Consider the following 22,482-nt stretch of genomic DNA (forward strand, 5'->3'; position numbering starts at 1 on the left):
ATTCGCCCAGATGATTCTAATGTACTGCTAGGATTGAGAATCATTGGCCTAGAGTAAGGTAGTGACAAATGAATTCAAGAATTTGGAGGACTTAAAATCGTAACAGAGTTGAGCTAGAAGGGGCATTAGATCAACTGGTTTAACTGCTTCACTTTGCAAATGAGGACACTAAGAAGCAAGTAAGTCATGTGATTCAGTGACCTTTTATTTAGAGGCGTGAAGTAGAGAAAGAATTTTGGTCATTTCTGTAACATGGTGATATGGTTAATTGTACTGATATTGAAAGAGAAGGAAAGGTTGGAAAAGGGACCAGGTTTATGAGAAAGAAAAGTTTAGTTTTCAGTATATTGAATTTAAGGCAACTGATGTACATATATGGAAATAAATGTGTGTGAAAGTTTTTTTTTTTAAACATCTTTATTGGAGTATAATTGCTCTGCAATGGTGTGTTAGTTTCTGCCATACAACAAAGTAAATCAGCTATACATATACATATATTCCCATTTCTCATCCCTCTTGCATCTCCCTCCCTCCCACCCTCCCTAACCCACCCCTCTAGGTGGACTCAAAGCACTGAGCTGTCTCCCTGTGCTATGTGGCTGCCTCCCACTAGCTATCTATTTTACATTTGGTGGTGTATATATGTCCATGCCACTCTCTCACTTCGTCCCAGCTTACCCTTCCCCCTCCCCGTGTCCTCAAGTCTGTTCTCTAGGTCTGCGTCTTTATTCCTGTCCTGCCTCTAGGTTCTTCAGAACCTTTTTTTTAGATTCCATATATATGTGTTAGCATACAGTATTTGTTTTTCTCTTTCTGACTTAGTTTTCACTCTGTATGACAGACACTAAGTCCATCCACCTCACTGCAGATAACTCAATTTCGTTTCTTTTTGAGGCTGAGTAATACTCCATTGTATATATGTGCCACATTTGCTTAATCCATTCATCTGTTCATGGACACTTAGGTTGCTTCATGTCCTGGCTATTGTAAATAGGGCTGCAATGAACATTGTGGTACATGACTCTTTTTGAATTATGGTTTTCTCAGGGTATATGCCCAGTAGTGGGATTGCTGTATGATATGGTAGTTCTATTTTTAGTTTTTAAGGCACCTCCATACTGTTCTCCATAGTGGCTGTATCAATTTACATTCCACCCAACAGTGCAAAAGCATTCCCTTTCTCCACACCCTCTCAAGCATTTATTGTTCGTAGATTTTTTGATGATGACCATTCTGACTGGTGTGAGGTGATACCTCATTGTAGTTTTTTGTTTGTTTGTTTGTTTTGTTTTTTTGGTGTACGTGGGCCTCTCACTGCTGTGGCCTCTCCCATTGCAGAGCACAGGCTCCGGATGTGCAGGCTCAGCAGCTATGGCTCACGGGCCCAGCCGCTCCGCGGCATGTGGTATCTTCCCGGACCGGGGCACGAACCCGTGTCCCCTGCATCAGCAGGTGGACTCTCAACCACTGCGCCACCAGGGAAGCCCCCTCATTGTAGTTTTGATTTGCATTTCTCTAATGATTAGTGATGTTAAGCATCCTTTCATGTGTTTGTTGGCAATCTGTATATCTTCTTTGGAGAATGTCTATTTAGGTCTTCTGCCCATTCTTGGATTGGATTGTTTGTTTTTTTGATATTGAGCTGCATGAGCTGCTTGTATATTTTAGAGAATAATCCTTTGTCAGTTGCTTCGTTTCCAAATAATTTCTCCCATTGTGAGGGTTGTCTTTTCGTCTTGTTTATGGTTTCCTTTGCTGTGCAAAAGCTTTGAAGCTTCATTAGGTCCCATTTGTTTATTTTTGTTTCCATTACTCTAGGAGGTGGATCAAAAAAGATCTTGCTGTGATTTATGTCATAGAGTGTTCTTCCTATGTTTTCCTCTAAGAGTTTTATAGTGTCCGGTCTTACATTTAGGTCTCGAATCCATTTTGAGTTTATTTTTGTGTATGGTGTAGGGAGTGTTCTAATTTCATTCTTTTACATGTAGCTGTCCAGTTTTCCCAGCACCACTTATTGAAGAGACTGTCTTTTCTCCATTGTATATCCTTGCCTCCTTTGTCACAGATTAGTGGACCATAGGTGTGTGGGTTTATCTCTGGGCTTTCTATCTTGTTCCATTGATCTGTGTTTCTGTTTTTGTGCCAGTACCATATTGTCTTGATTACTGTAGCTTTGTAGTATACTCTGAAGTCAGGGAGTCTGATTGCTCCAGCTCCATTTTTTTCCCTCAAGACTGCTTTGGCTATTCGGGCTCTTTTGTGTCTCCATACAAATTTTAAGATTTTTTATTCTAGTTCTGTAAAAAAATGCCATTGGTAATTTGATAGGGATTGCATTGAATCTGTAGATTGCTTTGGGTAGTATAGTCATTTTTACAATATTGATTCTTCCAATCCAAGAACATGGTATATCCTCCATCTGTTGGTATCATCTTTAATTTCTTTCATCAGTGTCTTATAGTTTTCTGCATACAGGTCGTTTGTCTCCCTAGATAGGTTTATTCCTAGGTATTTTATTCTTTTTGTTGCAATGGTAAATGGGACTGTTTCCTTCATTTCTCTTTCAGACTTTTCATCATTAGTGTATAGGAATGCAAGAGGTTTCTGAGCATTAATTTTATATCCTGCTATATTACCAAATTCATTGATTAGCCCTAGTAGTTTTCTGGTATCATCTTTAGGATTCTCTATGTATAGTATCATGTCATCAGCAAACAGTGACAGCTTTACTTCTTCTTTTCCGGTTTGGATTACTTTTATTTCTTTTTGTTCTCTGATTGCTGTGCCTAAAACTTCCAAAACTGTGTTGAATAATAGTGGTGAGAGTGGGCAACCTTGTCTTGTTCCTGATCTTAGTGGAAATGGTTTCAGTTTTTCACCATTGAGAACAGTGCTGGCTGTGGGTTTGTCATATATGGCCTTTATTATGTTGAGGTACATTCCCTCTCTGCCTGCTTTCTGGAGGGTTTTTATGAAAAATGGGTGTTGAATTTTGTTGAAAGCTTTTCTGCATCTTTTAAGATGACCATATGGTTTTTCTCCTTCATTTGGTTAATATGGTGTATCACACTGATTGACTTCCCATATTGAAGAATCCTTGCAGTCCTGGGATAAACCCCACTTGATCATGGTGTATGATCCCTTTAATGTGCTGTTGGATTCTGTTTGCTAGTATTCGTTGAGGATTTTTGCATCTATGCTCATCAGTGATATTGGTGTGTAGTTTTCTTTTTTTGTAGTATCTTTGTCTGGTTTTGGTATCAGGGTGATGGTGGCCTGATAGAATGAGTTTGGGAGTGTTCCTGCCTCTGCTAGATCTTGGAAAAGTTTGAGAAGTATGGATGTTAGCTCTTCTTTAATGTTTGATAGAATTCAACTGTGAAGCCATCTGGTCCTGGGCTTTTGTTTGTTCGAAGATTTTAAATCACAGTTTCAATTTCAGGGCTTGTGATTGGTCTGTTTATGTTTTCTATTTCTTCTTGGTTCAGTCTTGGAAGGTTGTGCTTTTCTAAGAATTTGTCCATTTCTTCCAGGTGCTCCATTTTATTGGCATAGAGTTGCTTGTAGTAACCTCTCATGATCCTTTGTATTTCTGCAGTGTTAGTTGTTACTTCTCCTTTTTCATTTCTAATGCTATTGATTTGAGTCTTCTCCCTTTTTTTCTTGATAAGTCTGGCTAATGGTTTATCAATTTTGTTTATCTTCTCAAAGAACCAGCTTTTAGTTATATTGATCTTTGCCATCGTTTCCTTCATTTCTTTTTCATTTATTTCTGATCTGATCTTTATGATTTCTTTCCTTCTGCTAACTTTGGGGTTTTTTTGTTCTTCTTTCACTAATTGTTTTAGGTGTAAGGTTAGATTGTTTATTTTAGATGTTTCTTGTTTCTTGAGCTAAGATTGTTGCTATAAACTTCCCATTTAGAACTGCTTTTGTTGCATCCCATAGGTTTTGGGTCATCCTGTTTTCATTGTCATTTGTTTCTAGGTATTTTTTGATTTCCTGTTTGATTTCTTCAGTGATCTCTGGTTATTTAGTAGTGTATTGTTTAGCCTCCATGTGTTTGTATTTTTTACAGTTTTTTTCCAGTAACTGATACCTAGTCCCATAGCGTTGTGGTCGGAAAAGATACTCGATACAATTTCAATTTTCTTAAATTTACCAAGGCTTGATTTATGACCCAAGATATGATCTATCCTGGAGAATGATCCATGAGCTGTGAGAAGAAAGTGTATTCTGTTGTTTTTGAATGGAATGTCCTACAAATATCAATTAAGTTCATCTTGTTTAATGTGTCATTTAAAGCTTGTGTTTCCTTATTTATTTTCATTTTGGTTGATCTGTCCATTGGTGAAAGTGCGGTGTTAAAGTCACCTACTATTATTCTGTTACTGTAGATTTCCTCTTTTATAGCTGTTAGCATTTGCATTATGTATTGAGGTGGTCCTATGTTGGGTGCATAAATATTTAGAATCTTTATATCTTCATCTTGGATTGATCACTTGATAATTATGTATTGTCCTTCTTTGTCTCTTGTAATAGTCTTTATTTTAAAGTCTATTTTGTCTGATGTGAGAATTGCTCCTCCAGCTTTCTTTTGATTTCCATTTGCATGGAATATCTTTTTCCATCCCCTCACTTTCAGTCTGTATGAGTCCCTGGGTCTGAAGTGGGTCTCTTGTATATAGCATAAGCATACATATGGGTTTTGTTTTTGTATCCATTTAGCCAGTCTGTGTCTTTTGGTTGGAGCTTTAATCCATTCACATTTAAGGTAGTTATTGATATGTATGTTCGTATTACCTTTTTCTTAATTGTTTTGGGTTTGTTATTGTAGGTCTTTCCCTTCTCTTGTGTTTCCTGCTTAGAGTAGTTCCTTTAGCATTTGTTGTAAAGCTGGTTTGGTGGTGCTGAATTTTCTTAGCTTTTGCTTGTCTGTAAAGGTTTTAATTTCTCTGTTGAATCTGAATGAGATCCTTGCTCGGTGGAGTAATCTTCGTTTGAGGTTTTTCCCTTTCATTACTTTAAATATGTCCTGCCACTCCCTTCTGGCTTGCAGAGTTTCTGCCTAAAGATCAGCTGTTAACCTTATGGGGATTCCCTTGTATGTTATTTATTGCTTTTCCCTTGCTGCTATTAATATTTTTTCCTTGTATCTAATTTCTGATAGTTTGATTAATATGTGTTTTGGCGTGTTTCTCCTTGGATTTATCCTACATGGGAATCTGTGTGCTTCCTGGACTTGATTCACTATTTTCTTTCCTATATTAGGGAAGTTTTCAGCTATAATCTCTTCAAATATTTTCTCAGTCCCTTTCTTTTTCTCTTCTTCTTCTGGGACCCCTATAATTCGAATGTTGGTGCATTTAATGTTGTCCCAGAGGTCTCTGAGACTGTTCTCAATTCTTTTCATTATTTTTTCTCTATTCTGCTCTGCAGTAGTTATTTCCACTGTTTTATCTTCCAGGTCACTTATCCGTTCTTCTGCCTCAGTTATTCTGCTATTGATTCCTTCTAGAGAATTTTTAATTTCATTTATTGTGTTGGTCATCACTGTTTGTTTGCTCTTTAGTTCTTCTAGGTCCTTGTTAAATGTTTCTTGTATTTTCTCCATTCTATTTCTCAGATTTTGGATCATCTTTCCTGTCATTGCTCAGAATTCTTTTTCATGTAGACTGCATGTTTCCTCTTCATTTCTTAGATCTGGTGGGTTTTTATCTTGCTCCTTCATCTGCTGTGTGTTTTTCTGTCTTCTCATTTTGCTTAACTTACTGTGTTTGGGGTCTCCTTTTCGCAGGCTGCAGGTTTGTAGTTCCCGTTGTTTTTGGTGTCTGTCCTCAGTGGCTAAGGTTGGTTCAGTGGGTTGTGTAAGCTTCCTGGTGGAGGGGACTGGTACCTGTGTTCTGGTAGATGAGGCTGGATCTTGTCTTTCTGGCAGGCAGGTCCACATCTGGTGGTGTGTTCTGGGGTGTTGGTGGCCTTATTATGATTTTAGGCAGCCTCTCTGCTAATGGGTGGGGTTGTGTTTCTGTCTTGTTAGTTGTTTGGCATAGGGTGTCCTGCAGTAGAGCTTGCTGGTTGTTGTGTGGAGCTGGGTCTTAGCATTGAGATGGAGATCTCTGGGAGACTTTTCACCATTTGATATCATGTGAGGCTGGGAGGTCTCTGGTGGACCAATGTCCTGAACTCGCCTCTCCCACCTCAGAGGCTCAGGCCTGACCCCTGGCCAGAGCACTAAGACCTTGTCAGCCACTCGGCTCAGAAGAAAAGGGAGAAAAGAAAGAAAGAAAGAAACAAAGAAAGAAAAAAGTTATTAAAATAAAAGAAGTTATTAAAAATAATAAAAGTAATAAAAGAAAAAAAGAAGAGAGCAACCAGTCCAAAAAAGAAATCCACCAATGACAGCAAGCACTAAAAACTATACAAAAGAAAACCCCCAAAAAACGGACAGGCAAAACTGTAGGACAAATGCTAAAATCAAAGTTATACAGACAAAATCACACAAAGAAGCATACACATACACGCTCACAAAAAGAGAAAAAGGAAAAAACATATATATATATATATATAAAAAAGGAAGATAGGAACCAGATCAATAAAGAAATCTACCAATGATTAAGCTCTAAATACTAAACTAAAATAAACATAAAACTCGAAACAAATTACTTGCAGAAAGCAAACCCCAAGTCTACAGTTGCTCCCAAAGTCCACCTCCTCAATTTGGGATGATTCATTGTCTATTCAGGTATTCCACAGATGCAGTGTACATCAAGTTGACTGTGAAGATTTAATCCACTGCTTCTGAGGCTGCTGGGAGAGGTTTCCCTTTGTCTTCTTTATTCGCACAGCTCCTGGGGTTCAGCTTTGGATTTGGCCCCGCCTCTGTGTGTAGGTCACCTGAGGGCGTCTGTTCCCCGCTCAGACAAGACAGGGTTAAAGGAGCCTCTGATTAGGGGGCTCTGGCTCACTCAGGCCTGGGGCAGGGAGGGGTATGGTAGTTATATTTGGAATATGGGGCGAGCCTGTGGTGGCAGAGGCTGGCGTGACACTTCAACAGCCTGAGGTGCGCTGTGTGTTCTCCTGGGGAAGTTGTCCCTGGATCACGGGACCCTGGCAGTGGCGGGCTGCACAGGCTCCCATGAGGGGAGGTGTGGATAGTGACCTGTGCTTGCACACAGGATTCTTGGTGGCTGCAGCCACAGCCTTCACATCTCATGCCCGTCTCTGGTGTCCGCGCTGGTAGCCACAGCTTGTGCCCGTCTCTGGAGCTTGTTTAGGCTGTCCTCTGAATCCCCTCTCCTCGCGCACCACGAAACAATGGTCTCTTGCCTCTTAGGCAGTTCTAGACTTTTTCCTGGACTACCTCCCAGCTAGCTGTGGCGCACTAGCCACCTTTAGGCTGTGTTCAAGCAGCCAACCCCAGTCCTCTCCCTGGGATCTGACTTCTGAAGCCCGAGCTTCAGCTCTCAGCCTATGCCCGCCCCGGTTGGTAAGCAGACAATCCTCTCCGGCTGGTGAGTGCTGGTCGGCACTGATCCTCTGTGCGGGAATGTCTCCACTTTACCCTCTGCACCCCTGTTGCTGCGGTCTCCTCCCTGGCTCCAAAGCTTCCCCCCTGCCCACCCCCCACCTCCTGCAGTGGAGGGGCTTCCTAGTGTGTGGAAAGTTTTCCTCCTTCACAGCTCCCTCCCAGAGGTACAGGTCCAGTCCCTATTCTTTTGTCTCTGTTTTTCCTTTTTTCTTTTGACCTACCCAGGTATGTGTGAGGAGTTCTTGTGAGGAGTTCTTGCCTTTTGGGAAGTCTGAGGTCTTCTGCCAGCGTTCAGTAGGTGTTCTGTAGGAGCTGTTCCACATGTAGATATATTTTTGATGTATTTGTGGGGAGGAAGATGATCTCCATGTCTTACTCCTCCGCCATCTTGAAGGTCCCCCCCACCCGCTGTGAAAGTTGTTTTTAAACTGAAAAGACTCATACACATGAAAGTTAATATAATCCAAGTGGAAGTACTCAGGTGATCTGGTCACATGATATTTGAGATTACAGGCTGTGAGTGAGACTGGCAATTGTTATCACAGAGGTAATAGCTAATAGAATGAATTCTCAGAGTTAACAGAGTGGGAAGCGGAGAAGTTTGAGTAGTATTTAGGGATTCTCAAAATTAGGAAGCAGGAAGAAGAGCCCTTGAAGAAAACAAGGAGTAGATAAGTGGGAGAAATCCAATGGCACTGGAGCCAAAGGAGTGGAGCACATCCCAACAAAGCTCTGTGTCCCTGCAAGTCCTGTGCTTCCACATGTCTGGTGGGTATCACCTGAGTATTGGGGGGGTGCTTCAAAATTCAAGCTTACTATCTTCATCTTCTCCCCATTCACTCCACAAAATACAACCCACCTTCTATTGTATATCTAATCTTGATAGATGTCTTTATATCCAGCTCTCTCAGGTTCAACCTTAGGGATTTTCTTTGACTTCTTTTTCCCACATTTAATTGATCATCATGTACTATTTATTATTCTTTGTATCTTTGCTGTGTTTCTTCTGTCCACTATCATTGTACTATTTCCATTAATTTCAAAGCCTAATACAAAGGTAGTTTTTGTTTGTTTGTTTGTTTTAAACCATAGTTCTTGGAAATAATGCTATAATTTCTGCTAGGTTAGAAGAAATACCATGGTCATTATGTACATAATAGTTCACTTGGTCTGGGCAAGAGAACCCATATAGATACATCCAGGTAGGATGACAATATAATTTATTAACTGGGATACTTCTGAGAGTGAAAGGGGGTGGTGTTAATAAATGTACCAGAACAACAGGCATAAACTGGGACTGACCTTTGCAAACCAGGATATATTATCTCCTAGCTCAGTGGTTCTCATCTGGGAGAGATTTTGCTACGCAGGGGACATTTGGCAATGCCTGGAGACATTTTTGGTTGTCATAACACAAAGAGGAGAGAGAGTTTTTATTGGTATTTAGTGGGTTCAGGGCAGGGATGGTGGTAAACATCGTAGAATGCATGGATGCATCCTAGAATGCATTCCCCCACAACAAAGAATTATTTTGCTTTCTTCATTTAATTAATTCAGTGAGTGTTTATTTAGCCTCCCTCTCTGTGCCAGGTACTGTGCTAGGTTCTGGAGATATGTTTATGAGCAAAGCAATCATAGTCACTGAATTTAGGGAATTTGTAGTGAGGAAGACTGATATTAAATACATAATTACACAGATAAAGATATTATTTCACTAGTGAAAAATCCTGAAGGAATAGTAGTACCTTGTTCTTTGGGAGCATGTAAACAAGGGACCTCACCTAGAATGTGAGGTCCTAGGAAAATTTTCTGAGTTGAAATCTGAAGGATGAGTAGACTTGAGCTAAACAAAGATCCTTTTTAAAGGGAGGGGAGGAAGAGCATACCAGATACTAAAGGGGAATGGAGAATGACAATTCCAACGAAGTGGAAGAGGGAAGTCAGTAGAAGGATAGGGAATGGAGGGCTGGGAAGCATGGGGGGGAGGGAAGTGACTACAGGTCAAATAAGCAGGGGTCATAGCTTAATTTAAAGGATTTTTATTTTATTTTACTTTTAATATTTATTTGGCTGCGCCCAATCTTAGTTGTGGCACGCGGATCTTCCTTGCCACATGCGAGATCTTCGTTGCAGCATGTGGGATCTAGTTCCCTGACCAGAGAACAAACCCGGGCCCCCTGCATTGGGAGCACAGAGTTTTAACCGTTGGACCACCAGGGAAGTCCCAGGATTTTGATTTTTAAATGGGAAATCACTGGAGGTTTCTGATCCAGGGAATGGTGTGATTAGACTTGCATTTAAAAAAGGTCCCATTTCTAAAACGTTGTCTAATTCTGTTATTGCCTTACTTAAAAGAGAGTGCTCACAGCCTTCAAGATCTGTCATAGTCTGGCCCATTTGTAGTTACAGACACTTTTCACTTACCTGCCTTGTTTACTGCATGATGTGTTTGAAAGCTGCCTTGATTTTTCTCCTAAAAATATCTGTGTATTGATGTTAACATTTTAATTGCTTAAATATTTTTTCCCACTGACATTCTTCAATAGAATGTTAATCTAAAAAAAACCCCCCCAAAACCCAGAAAAACAAAACAACAAAAAAAATAATGTTAATCTAAATAGTAAGAAATACACTTTTCCCCACAGGGTATATTATGATAAAAGCTATTTTAATTTTGGAAGAAAAGTAATGTGGCCCAGAAAGATTTGAATTTTTTGTGAATTAACTCTGATGCAGAAAAGCTCTTATGATTTCTTGCCATACTGCACTTGAGATGACATATGATTGTGTTTCTCTAAAATTCTCCACCTGAAATACCTTTTTTCTGTCCATCTCCTTTTGTTTACATCCTATTTGTTTTTCAAATTCTCCATGAAGCCTTTCTTGGTTTCATAATATTAACATTTTATAGTGTCCTTTTCTATGTTACTATTGAACTTTGTTCATTCATTATATTACTTAGCACATAGGGTCTTGTGTTATCTAGAATGGAATATAAGCACCTATCTTCCTTAGTGACCAGAGATGAATCACACCTCTGTAACCTTTTATGACATGTAATATAGTATTAATTTAAAAGTATTGTTTTTAACACAGTATCATGTAGCCGCACAGTGAGTGCCTATGGAATGAGTGAATGGGAGGGACATGATCATTTCTGTCAAATACTACATGAAATTGAGGAGTACTGAGAAAATTTATTGTTTCTCCTCCATTGGGATCTTTCAGTGGTTTCCTATTGCTTGTGGTGTAAGGTCTACAATTCTTTGCAGGGCATTCAAAGCCTTTGTATTTTTATCATCTTTAATTTTTATCACCCCCACTTTTCCATATGAATCCCCTTGGGGAGAAATAGACTTTCTGGCTGATGGAAACAGGTGTATCTTGATACTTAATGCTGTTCCACTGTTCTGGAATGCCCTCCCCAGCCTATGCAACTCATGTCTGTCTTTTTAGGTCCAATTTGAGGCTTACTTTACCTGCTTACTTTTTCTTCATAGCGCCTGTTACCTTTGAACTTACTATATATTTATTTCTTTTGTTCATTGTTTTTCCTCTCCTTACCAGAATGTGAGCTCCTGGAGGACAGAGATTTTTGTGTTGTTTCTTCACTGGTACTCAATTTGAGAACGATCTCTGACACATCTTTGATACTCACATAGATATTTGTTGAATATCTATTTGGTTCTGGCTTTGGTAAAACACCTCCTGAACGCTGTGTATGCTATGCAGGGTGTGTGTGTGTGTGTGTGTGTGTGTGTGTGTCCCCTTTAAGGAAAATGCTTTGCTGGAATACCCTGCTCCTTCTCTTATCCAATTCCTGCTTGTGTTATCTCCTCTAGAAAGCATTCTCTCTGCTCACTGTCTGATTTTGATATTCTTTCACTTTGTTTTTATTGGTTCCCTTGCTTACATCCATCATTCATCAGAGCATGCTTCATACATCTCATACATTCTTGTTTGATTTACATATCTGTAATGGCCACTGTCCTTTAAGTTCTTTGAGGAAAATGACCAGTGTAACCTGCCTATCTATCTATAACATCTAGAATGATGCCTGGATACAGTAAGTTCTAAATAAACACATAATTTTCAATAATGAAAGAGGTTAGAGTTAAGTCCTTATAAATGTATTTTGCTTCCCCAGTACAAAATAGGCACTTCTAGAAGTTATATCTTTTCTTTTTTTTTCTGGTTAGCAATTTACCTGTTCAGTCTTGTGAACATAATTAGCCAGATTTAGCAGTCTTGTGTGACTTTCTAGTAAGTCTAATAAGAGAGGTTTGAAAGAGCAAGCTCATGTCTGAGTTTTTGATGCTTAGAAGTTTCTTTACTACAAACAGTATTTTGTTCAGTCTACCCAACTACAGCCTCTGTAATTTCTGCAATTAGCTGTAACAACTTCTTTTGGCAGAGCTATTTTTACTATGATATGTTTGTACTCTGGCCTTGGCTCCCCCATTTTACTTGTCCTTTTCTTGGGCATTCTAATTACCATGTCTCTCGTATTAAATAATCCAGCTCTTGATTATTGAGGCTAATTGTGGATAGCAATAATAACTAAGAACCATTTACACAAACCTCAAATTACACCTTAAAAATTGTTTTAAATTTTCCATTCTTGGGAAGTCAACATGGAATGGTGGGCAAAAATATACTTCACTGTGCATCAGGAAACTTAGATTCTACGCTTGATTCTTCCTGGCTCCCAGATTTTGTATTCAGTACGAACTATGTATGTCAAAAGGTATTGATATGAAGCTTTACCTGCGAGATGGTCATACAGAGAAGGGCAAACAAGGCCTAATTATTTTTAAAAATTGCAAAAGTAGCTCCTCAACACATAAGAGCTAAAAATACACAGGTGGTTTCCTTAATGCCTGACTTAATTCCGGCAAGGGCTTAATACACTAGAAAATTAATACACTAGAAAATTATGGCACCAAATCATGTCTTCTTTCATGCATCAGGGAAGGACTCCAACATCTAGTTTTATTTATGGAAAGAGTCATTGCTTTGAACTTTTACTTTAGAAAATGTTCTTATTTTCCTTGGGAGAGACTATATTTGCATACTAGCTTTCTTGGCATTCATACGTTCAAGGCTCAGTGCCATGTTAGAGCTACCACCTGCATATTCTTATCTTCCCACTCCTTTTGGCATTGTCTTATTATTTGATGATTAGAAGGAATAAGGAAGGGACATTAGATAACTGTAAATAAAGTTGGGTTTATCCTATGTTGATCTAAAGGGTTCCATTTAAAGTATTATGGACAATTACAGAGGTCTTCTAGATTTACTTGTTAGTCTATAATTATTGATTGGTATATGGAATGTTGTGGCATTTTTGTATTTGCTTATGACTTAGTATTAGAGGTGAATTTTGAATTCTTTTGGAAAATTTTATATAGATGAAGTCATTGTGTCTGGCATTGAGGGACACAAATTCAGTGTCACATAATTCCTGCCCTGAGGGAATTAACAGCCTGGTTAAAGGTGACTAACATGCAAAAATTTAAAGAAATGCTATAACATTTTGTAGGTGCTATTATATAAGTATTATTTAGTGGGTATAGTAAAGTGGTCTATTTTATTTGAAGGTAGTAAGTAAGTAGTATCTCTGTGGAAGAGATACTTTTTAAAAGAGGAGTCAGTGTTAGCATCAAAAAATAATGATGCCTTTAATTATTTGGGGGGGGAAAGGGTAACATTGATGGGCCCACACATTGGCTTGTTAGTTGTTTTTTTCCAGTGAATCAGTTGCTGTGGAATTGTTGCTTCATTTAAGTAGCTATATGTCAACAAAGTACTTAAAAATACCAAGTATTCACATAAATCATCTCTCTCTATTTCACACACACACACACACACACACACACATACACACACACACACTTAAAAGTTCTGTGTGTCTGTTTATACATGTGTGAATAAGGGTGGGAATGGGTGCTAAAATGTGAGGCAGGTCCCAGCTCATGTCAAGGTAGATTTTATACGTTATCACTAAAAGTATTTTGTGTTGATGGTATCACTTTATATGTATTTGTGTAGTACGTATACACTTTATTTGCTTCTTTATGAACTCCCAATTTTTGTATCATGGAAAAGTTTAAATATATACAAAGTAAGTGGATGGCATCATGAACTCCCTTGTAGCCAGTGCTCAGCTTCAGCACTTATCAGTGTTCTGGCATGCTGGCTTTTTCTACCCCTCTGCCTACCCTATTTTTTAATTCCTTTTTTAAAGGTAAAATTTATATACATTGGGAATCACAAACCTTAACTGTACAGTTTTGACAAACGGATATACACCTGTGTAACCCATAGTTCTCTCAAGTTATAGAACGTTTCCATCACAGAAATTTTCCCTGTGTCCCTTTCCAGTTAATAATCCCCTTCTCCCCTGCTTCCAAGTAACAACTGTTCATATTTTTTTCATAATAGATTTGTGTTGCCTGTTCTAGAACTTCATATAAATGATATCACACAGTATGTACTTTTTATGTCTGTCATTTTTTTCTGTATAATATTTTTCAACATTCATTTTTTGTTGTTGCATGTACCAGTGTTGGTTTATTTTTTGCTGCTGAGTAATGTTCCATTCAATGAATGTATCATAACTTGTTTATCTCATTTTATATATGAGCCTTTTTGTGGACATATGTTTTCATTTATTTTAGATAACTAACTAGGAGTAAAATTGCTGGGTTAGAGGGTTGGTATATGTTTAGTCTAATGAGAAACTGCCAAACTTTTTTGCACATTGGTTAAACCATTTTACACTCCCACCAGTGATATATAAGAGTTTTGGTTGCTCCACATCCTCTCCAGCATTTAATGCAGTCAGTCTTTTAAATTTAGACATTCTGATGTATGTGTGGTGGTAGCGAATTGTGATTTTAATTTGCATTTCCCTAATGACTAATAATATTGAGCATTTTTTCTTAGCTTGTTGACAGTTTTTATACTTTACTCTGTGAAATATCTATGCAAGTCTTGCCCAGTTGAATTTTGTATGCGTGTGTGTGTGTGTGTGTGTGTGTGTGTGTGTGTGTGTGTCTTGGTCATTTGTTATAGTAGTTCTTTATATGCAGAGGACACAAGTCCTTTTCCTCAATTACTATAGATTTATAGTGTGTCTTGAAGTCAGTTTATGAAAGCCCTCCATCTCTATTCTTTTTTTCAAGATTGTTTTGCCATTCTAGGTATTTTTTTTGGCACTTCCATAGAAATGTGGAAATCAGCTTGTTAGTTTCTACAAAAAAAAGCTTTCTGGGATTTTCATTTGGATTGTGTTACATTATGAATCATTTTGGTGAGAATCAACATTTTAAACTATATTGAGTCTTTTAGGGTACATCTTTTTAAAGCATATTTTGTTCATGTCACTCACTAGCTCAAAAGTCTTTACTGGTTCCACAATTACATAGATTAAAGCTTAAGATACTTAGATGGCTTTATTCCCAAGTCTCTTTCCTCTTTTTTTTTTTTATTCAATGAATGTTGTATCCAGGTTGCTTGTTCTTTCTCATACATAGTCTAAACTTTTCTCCCTCTTCTTCTCTCATGTTCTCCATGCTGAATGTTCTTCACACCTGTTCTCCAAATCCCAAAGGCTCAAATACTACAGATATTTATGTTTTAATGTAATAAATTACAAGTTAACAGTAAGAAGTCTTTAAAAATAAATTGCCACATTTAGAATGTATAAACAACAAGGTCCTATGGTATAGCACAGGGAACTATATCCAATCTTCTGGGATAAACCATATGGAAAAGAATATTAAAAAAAAGAATGTCTGTACGTGTAAAACTGAGTCACTTTGCTATATAGCAGAGATTGGCACAGCATTGTAAATCAACTATATGTCAAGTAAAAAACAAACGAACAAGCAAAATAAATTGTCGTGGGGCAGATCACTTAAAATTTATACAACTGTGATTGGAGCACCAAAAAAGCAAAGCAAAGCAAAGTGAACCAACCAACCCAGAAACTAATCAACCAAACAAACAAGCCAAACCCAAGTAACAGTCATATTAAAATAGGACTTTACTTTTAAATAGAAAGATGATGGTAGCATGAAGGAAGCGTTGAGGAAAAAAGACAAACTGAACATGAGAACCATGTAAGAAGCACTTTCAATCCAGGACATATTTGCAAACTGAGCCAAAAAGAACAGTGGAATAATGGTGCTTTGTATATAGCCATGTACTATATTTTTCTGCTACTACTTGGAGGTTCAAAACGTTCAGGTGATGGGTAAAAGAGTATGAACCAACTTCAAAGTTCTATTGACATCATTTCCTTGCTTACAATTCACATGTGAGTTAATTCAGATTTCAGAAATAATCTGAAGAATAGACTGAATTTCAGTGTCCAGTTTAAGCTTTTATTTCCTCCATCAAAATTTCCCTGATCCCCTTGGCTAGAAATGACATTCCTACTTCTGAACACTAAAGTACTTTATACTTGTCTTATAGCTCTTATGTTTTCCACCCCATGCATACTTATCGAGGTGCATGTCTTATTCTTTTACAGGGTTGCAATCTTTTTCAGCTAATTTCTGATTTTATCTGTGTATGCTCTATAGCACTTCAGATGGCATCCTGCATATAACAGATGTTTGAAAATATTTGATGAATGAATGAATGAGTGAATGAATGATGAGCAAATTAAATATAGTAGAGAAATGAGAGGCAGATAGTAAATAAAAAAGAGACTAGATGAAAATCATGCACCTTCCTACTTTTTGTTTTCTGTTTCAGTATTATTTTGGTAAAGGCATGAAAGAATCCAAAATTTAAGTTTTTAAGATTTCTTTGATATCTGTATATCATAATAAAAACCAGACTTTGATGATTTGATAATTTAAAATATTTTTATTTTGCATAAAGTGCAGCTGGACAAGAACCGTTAGATTCAGTGCATGTTCATTTGTTTTTAAAGCTATTATTCATTTGTTTGATTGTATTAGCAAAAGAAACTGTTCATTTTTTATCTTTTGAGCTATATTTCAAATACTTTCAAGTTACTCATTTTATAGATTGGCCTTGTCAGAAAAAGAGAACTACATAAAAGTTTTAATTCCATAGATTATTTAACCTTTAAGTTGCTGATTCAAGTGAATTGTACATTTTCTTTGACCTTTTTCTTTTGGGATATACTCATTTTCATTGACTTGTAAGAGTTCTTTACATAGTAGAGGAAACTACAAAATTGTTTTTATAGGTCAAAAACAGTTGAATATCCACAACTTCATATGATTCAACTTAAATCATATATTTATGTTGGTTGCCAAGGTTTTCCCAGTTTGTTCTTTTTACTGTAATGTATTTTTAAAGCATAGAACAAGTTTAAAATTTTTTTGTGGTTTAACTTAGAGATCCTTTGCTTTGTCCTCTATTGCTTTATTGCAGCAAAAGTTCTTTCCATCCCAAGGGCAGATAAATATTTTTGTAGTTTCATATTTTTTAATTTAACTTTTAAAATCCATCTGGAATTTTGTTTGAATGTGTTGTTAAGGCCAGGATCTGTTTACTGAGTGAAGAAACAATTACCCTCAGATTCTTGAGCTAACTCTATTGTTTAATTTCATGCCCCATTGCTAAAATCACAAAATTATTGTGTGTCCTAGCAATATAACATCTTTGACCTTGAGTCCTCATAAAATACATTATTCTAGTTCCTTGGTTTAGCTGATGTATTTCAAGGACCAGAGTAATCTAGAGACCTTCATTTTGAAAGTGTTTACTCTAAGGATGTAAGTAATAAGGCACACAATACTTGATTTACTTGATGTCTTCTCCTAACATAAAATTCTATCACTCAGAAAATTTTACACGTTAACTCACATGGGCAATATTGTTTTAAAAATGTTCTTTAAGTAGAAAGATTAAAAAAATCTTGATTGTGTTCTTCTTTTATACTTAAATTGGACTTTATACTTAAGTTGGGCTTAACTTTAGGAACGATATATATATTTATATATATATATTTAACTATTTTCCTTTGCATTTAAGATACCGAGTGATGACATTACTTATATATTAAGTAGTGGTATAGACCTGTGTCAAAGTACTTTTTCCATCATAGATGTTTTAGACAGAAATTTCACTGGTTTATTCTAAAATTTTTAGAGCTTGTGTTAGTGTTCCTGTGGAATAAAACATGCAATGTTAAATGAATTCAGCTATTCTAAATTTCTGTTATTTGATCTAAATTGTAGGTAATGGCTCTAATACCATTGATAAGAAAAAAGTAACTTGCTTAAGTTTTGGAATTTAGTGTTAAGACATTCTGGTGATGCTTGTTAAGCTCTTTGAGTGGGTAAAGACCCTGGCTTCTCCCTTTATCAATCCTTCTCCCTGTATCTAAATTGTTGCTATTTGCCATCTAAAACAGTGGGATGAAACTGATTCCGTAATAAGCTATACAGTTCAAAGACCAAATAAATTTGGATAGTGAGGTATATTTGTAATGCCTCATGGTAGGTTTCCTTTATAATGGATCACTCAAAGGGGGAAGATAAAATGGAAATACACTTTTAGATTCAAAGGACTGATGATCACCACATTGTCTGAGAAGCTCTGCCTTTTAGTTTCCTAGCGTTTCCTTAGGACTTACTGTGTTCTCAGACTTTAGTAGGTCTGGGTGGAATGGGGAACAGACTACAGTCACAACGAACTCAATAGGGACAGAGGTTTGCCCTCTTGAAATGGGCTTGTCAGAGCTGGAAGTTGGGATTTCCATGGCCACTAAGTGGCTTCAGTTGCCTGCAAGGAAAGGGTCAGGCCCAGAGATACTACAGGGGTGAAAACATTTTATTTTAGGAAAATAATTTTATTTGGGAGTATTTATTTTCTGAGCTATTTTGACGGAACCAGTTTGTTAAACTTAAAGACCTTTGAGGATCATCTTGTTTCACCCTCTCGTTTTAGACATAAAGCATTTAGGAAGACTTCTCCAAGTTGACTCAGCTACATAGTGCAGAGTCAGAGCTAGAACCCAAGTCCCCTTTTTAGTTTTTAGCTAGTTGTTTAGCTATCAAATCAGTGATAACAATCTATTTTTTATTTTTCTGAAGTCACATTACAGAATTATGTATATATCCTGGAGAAAGTATGTACAGGAATATTGTGTTGAAGGCAGGTGGCGAAGTGGTTGCTGGTGGCCACCTTATGGGAAGGATTGAGCAATGGTAGTATTTACTGTCAATCAAGTTGAGCTTTTAGATTAATGAGCTGACCACTTGCCATGACCCAAAGTTGGGGAGTTTTAAAAATTCTTACTTGTTGTGAATGAGTCCTAGACTCATATACCTTAACTCCTTTTCTTCAGATAAGTAGCAACACTTCTTTTCAAGTTCTTTTCTCTCTCAAGTTTTCTGTTGTTTTTGACTAATATTTAACCTTTAGAAAAGTGTTGGAAAACTTGTTTTTTTTTTTTTTTTTTTAAATCACAGACCAATAGAAAACACAACAAACAAATCTAAAACAAATTCATTTTATATCAGTTCAAAATGACTTATGGCAATATTGAATTTTTTTCCCTCTGGGCAAGGTAGGGAGGAAGCCAATAGTGTTCATCTCAACTACTTTTTATAGCAAGTTCAGGGAAATGTACAACTTTTATTTTTAAGCATTTATGCTAAGGTTATCTATAATTTATATATTATGGCTATTTCTAGAGAATAACAGAGATGAGGGAGCCTAAGAGGGAAGGAAGAGTGAAAGGATGGGGAGGAAAAGAGATAATCAGGATGAGAAGAGTGATGGAGAAAGAGCTACTAAATGAGAAAATGGGATACTTCTATCTAAGAGTGAAGGGAAAGAGAGAACAGACCAGAGAGCTACTTGAATAGGAGTGCGTGTGAAGGAAGCCATGGTGAGTGGACCTGGGGAGGGAGGGGAAGCATGTCCCAAGGGTAGAGAGAAGGAAAAGGAAAAGAGCAGTGGGCACATTTCTCTTCAAGGCCTCATAGGGCTTCCTCCACTAACCTTCCCATTCCCCTGGATTGTCCCATCTTCCCTCCTGTGCCTCAGCCCTAGTCTTCAGCCAGCCAGGAGCCTAGCTCTTGATCCATTGTAGCTCCTACGTGTTGTTCACTGCTTATTATGAATCTGCCACGTGGGAGGTGCAGTGAGGATTGAATGATACAAGTAAGACCTTGAAAAGCTCTTAGAGCATGAGTTGCCACATAGTTATGTCCCCAAAAGTGGAAGCTTTAATAATAATTGTTATATTTCTGTAAATATAAATCATGTTTGAAACATTTAAATTGAGTCCTTGATGTAAAACTTTAGAAATAGATACGTTATATAGTCATTTTCTTAATGGTATGTTGAAGCTGAATCGAATGAAAATCTAGTTGGTCTAGATTAAATCTAAATCCACCAAAAATTTTAATTATGTCTCATTTTCTCTTCCTTTTTGTAGTGATTTAAAGGGAGTGATAGTCACTCTGAGTGATGATGGTCACTTGCAGTGTTCATACCTGGGGACAGACCCTTCTTTGTTCCAAGCTCCAAAAGTTGAATCTAGAGAACTAAACTATGATGAACTTGATATAGAATTGAAAGAACTTCAGAAAATCATCAAAGATGTTAACAAATCACAAGGTATTTCATTTGCAGCTTTTTATTATTTGATTTTAGTATTCATTGTAAAATTTATATTATTTTGTATATGGATAATGTTTTGTACATATTAGTTGATTTTCTCCCCCAGGCTTAATTAAACTCATTTTTGTAAAAACAGCATTGCTCTTCAACACACTAGTCTTTGTGCTTAATTTGTATTTTATAGCTTCTGAAAAATATGTCCTATTTAAGGTAATACTTTTGTTAGTGTGTTTCAGGGACAGTGCTGAGTTTTTTTCTTTAAACTCTAAGAAAGGAACATGTATTTCTTTGGATAGTGGTTTTAGACCTTTAGAATTACATTAAGGTTTAGAGTGACCATTTATTAACTTCTAATATCCCTTAAAAATTTTTAGTTGCTTATTTTAAAAGAAACCAAAGCAGTATGTGAATTACTACTTTGTTACTAAAAATGTTGTCATTTGCAGCCTAGTGATATAATTTATGTTTGTAGTTAATTAGCGATCCAAATGGAGTGTAGCCTGTGGTATGCTGATTTCTAATGACTCAGAGGCTGATGATATTTTCAGTTCTTGAGTTTTGTATAACTCAATATTAGCTTACTTTGGGATTCACAGGGGTATAATTTTACTGTAAATTAAAAGGAGAAACAAAACAGCAATCCTGCAGTTTGAGTTGGACATGTGAAAAGCATTACTTTAAGTTCCCTTCTCAGGGTCAGGTAAAAGTATTTTTTTAATGAGAAAAAATATGGACTATTTTCACTTAAAAGAAATGTTAAAACAAGCAGGAATAATAAAAGAAGCAGAGCATCAAAAGCCAACCAAAACAACAGAGCCAATCTTAATCCTGGTCCAGTCACTTTCCTAGATTTATGTATTTTTGAGCCCATATTACCAAGAGACATTCAGAGGAATTTAGATAATATATTAAAAATATTAATAATAAAATAAAATTATTATGCTTTGGTTTTACACATTCTCTTAGAAAGTTTTGAAAATAAACAAGTGAAACTTAGGTCTTTTAAGTACCTCCAATTATTTAAAAACCCGTTTGTCGTCAGGACCCTCATGTCAAATAGAGAATAGTTAAAACTGGATGTGTCATATTGCATATTTTTTTCCATTTTTGGTACTAGTGTTTTGGGATTAATGGAATAGAAGTCTCATTTTGTCACTTAAAAATGTAATTGGAGAAGAGTGGCATACATATGAAACATGAAATTTCCAGAGTTGGTTAAATAAGTTTAATGTGGCTTTTCACTACAAATTTTGTGTCTTGAGATTTTGGCCTTTCCATAAACAATGTGCTAACGATATTTTGATTAACACTTGATTATGTAAAACATTTCTCAGGTAAATCCCTTACAGCTAAAAGTTATTTTTTGGTGGCCATAGTGATGCCCTTGGGTGAGAAGGGTTAGGCTGTTTTACTTGTCATTACCCTGATTCTTCTGTGTATCTTAAAATAAGTGCTAATTAAGCTAGGGATGTACCCACAGACGAGTGCAAAGTTTATTATTTACATAACCTCAAAGTTAATATTTGAAGTTCTCTGCCCCTTCTTTGCCACCATCATTTGGTTTTATTCGAACAAAAGAAACCGAGACTCTTAAAAAAGAGAGACTTTTAACATATTTTATTTCTAGATATGGAAAAAATTTAGTATTCTCTATACTTATAAAATTGTGGTATATTTGTTCATTAAAATGCCTGTAATCGGGCTTCCCTGGTGGCGCAGTGGTTGACAGTCTGCCTGCTGATGCAGGGGACACAGGTTTGTGCCCTGGGCCGGGAAGATCCCACATGCCGCGGAGCAGCTAGGCCCGTGAGCCATGGCCGCTGAGCCTGCGCGTCCGGAGCCTGTTCTCCGCAACGGGAGAGGCCGCAGCAGTGAGAGGCCCACGTACCGCAAAAAAAAAACCCCAAAACCTGTAATTATATAAAAGCACCAAATCATTTCATTACAGAAGATTATGAGAAGTTAAAACTCTGAACTTTTTGATGACCTCATTATTCATTTAAATGCCACCTATTTTAATACAGTGACTTTAACTTGCAAAAAAGAAGTTCACAGTCTTGTGGGTTATGTTCAGCACTTTAAAGCTTGTTTTATTTCTTCAAAGCAAGAATTGCAGCAAAATGTAAAGCCAATTTAAAGACTATATTTTGTTTTACACATGGTATATATTATCTACTGTAATAAAAGTATTTTTGAAGCTGATTTTATGTGTGTAAGTTATATGAGGGATGTATGTTGTAAGCATGAAATTATAGTAATAATTTCTGTATGGCTTATGGATTTTGAAGCTTTTCATACTCAACTCATTAGTGAGAATCCTGCCTTGCATT

At 36.9% G+C, this 22,482-nt stretch overlaps 1 protein-coding gene across 1 annotated transcript in view; it reads left to right on the top strand.

Moving 5' to 3' along the window:
• BBS9 (Bardet-Biedl syndrome 9) overlaps positions 1–22,482 on the top strand; it is a 448,956-nt gene that overhangs the window by 152,115 nt on the left and 274,359 nt on the right. The window contains exon 10 of the mRNA XM_082846142.1: positions 19,968–20,149. Coding sequence (XP_082702268.1) covers positions 19,968–20,149 — 182 coding nt within the window. The remainder of the gene's footprint in view (positions 1–19,967; positions 20,150–22,482) is intronic.

The sequence above is a fragment of the Leucopleurus acutus genome, assembly GCF_964270905.1.
Source record: "Leucopleurus acutus genome assembly, chromosome: 9".
NCBI classification, from domain to species: Eukaryota; Metazoa; Chordata; class Mammalia; order Artiodactyla; family Delphinidae; genus Leucopleurus; species Leucopleurus acutus.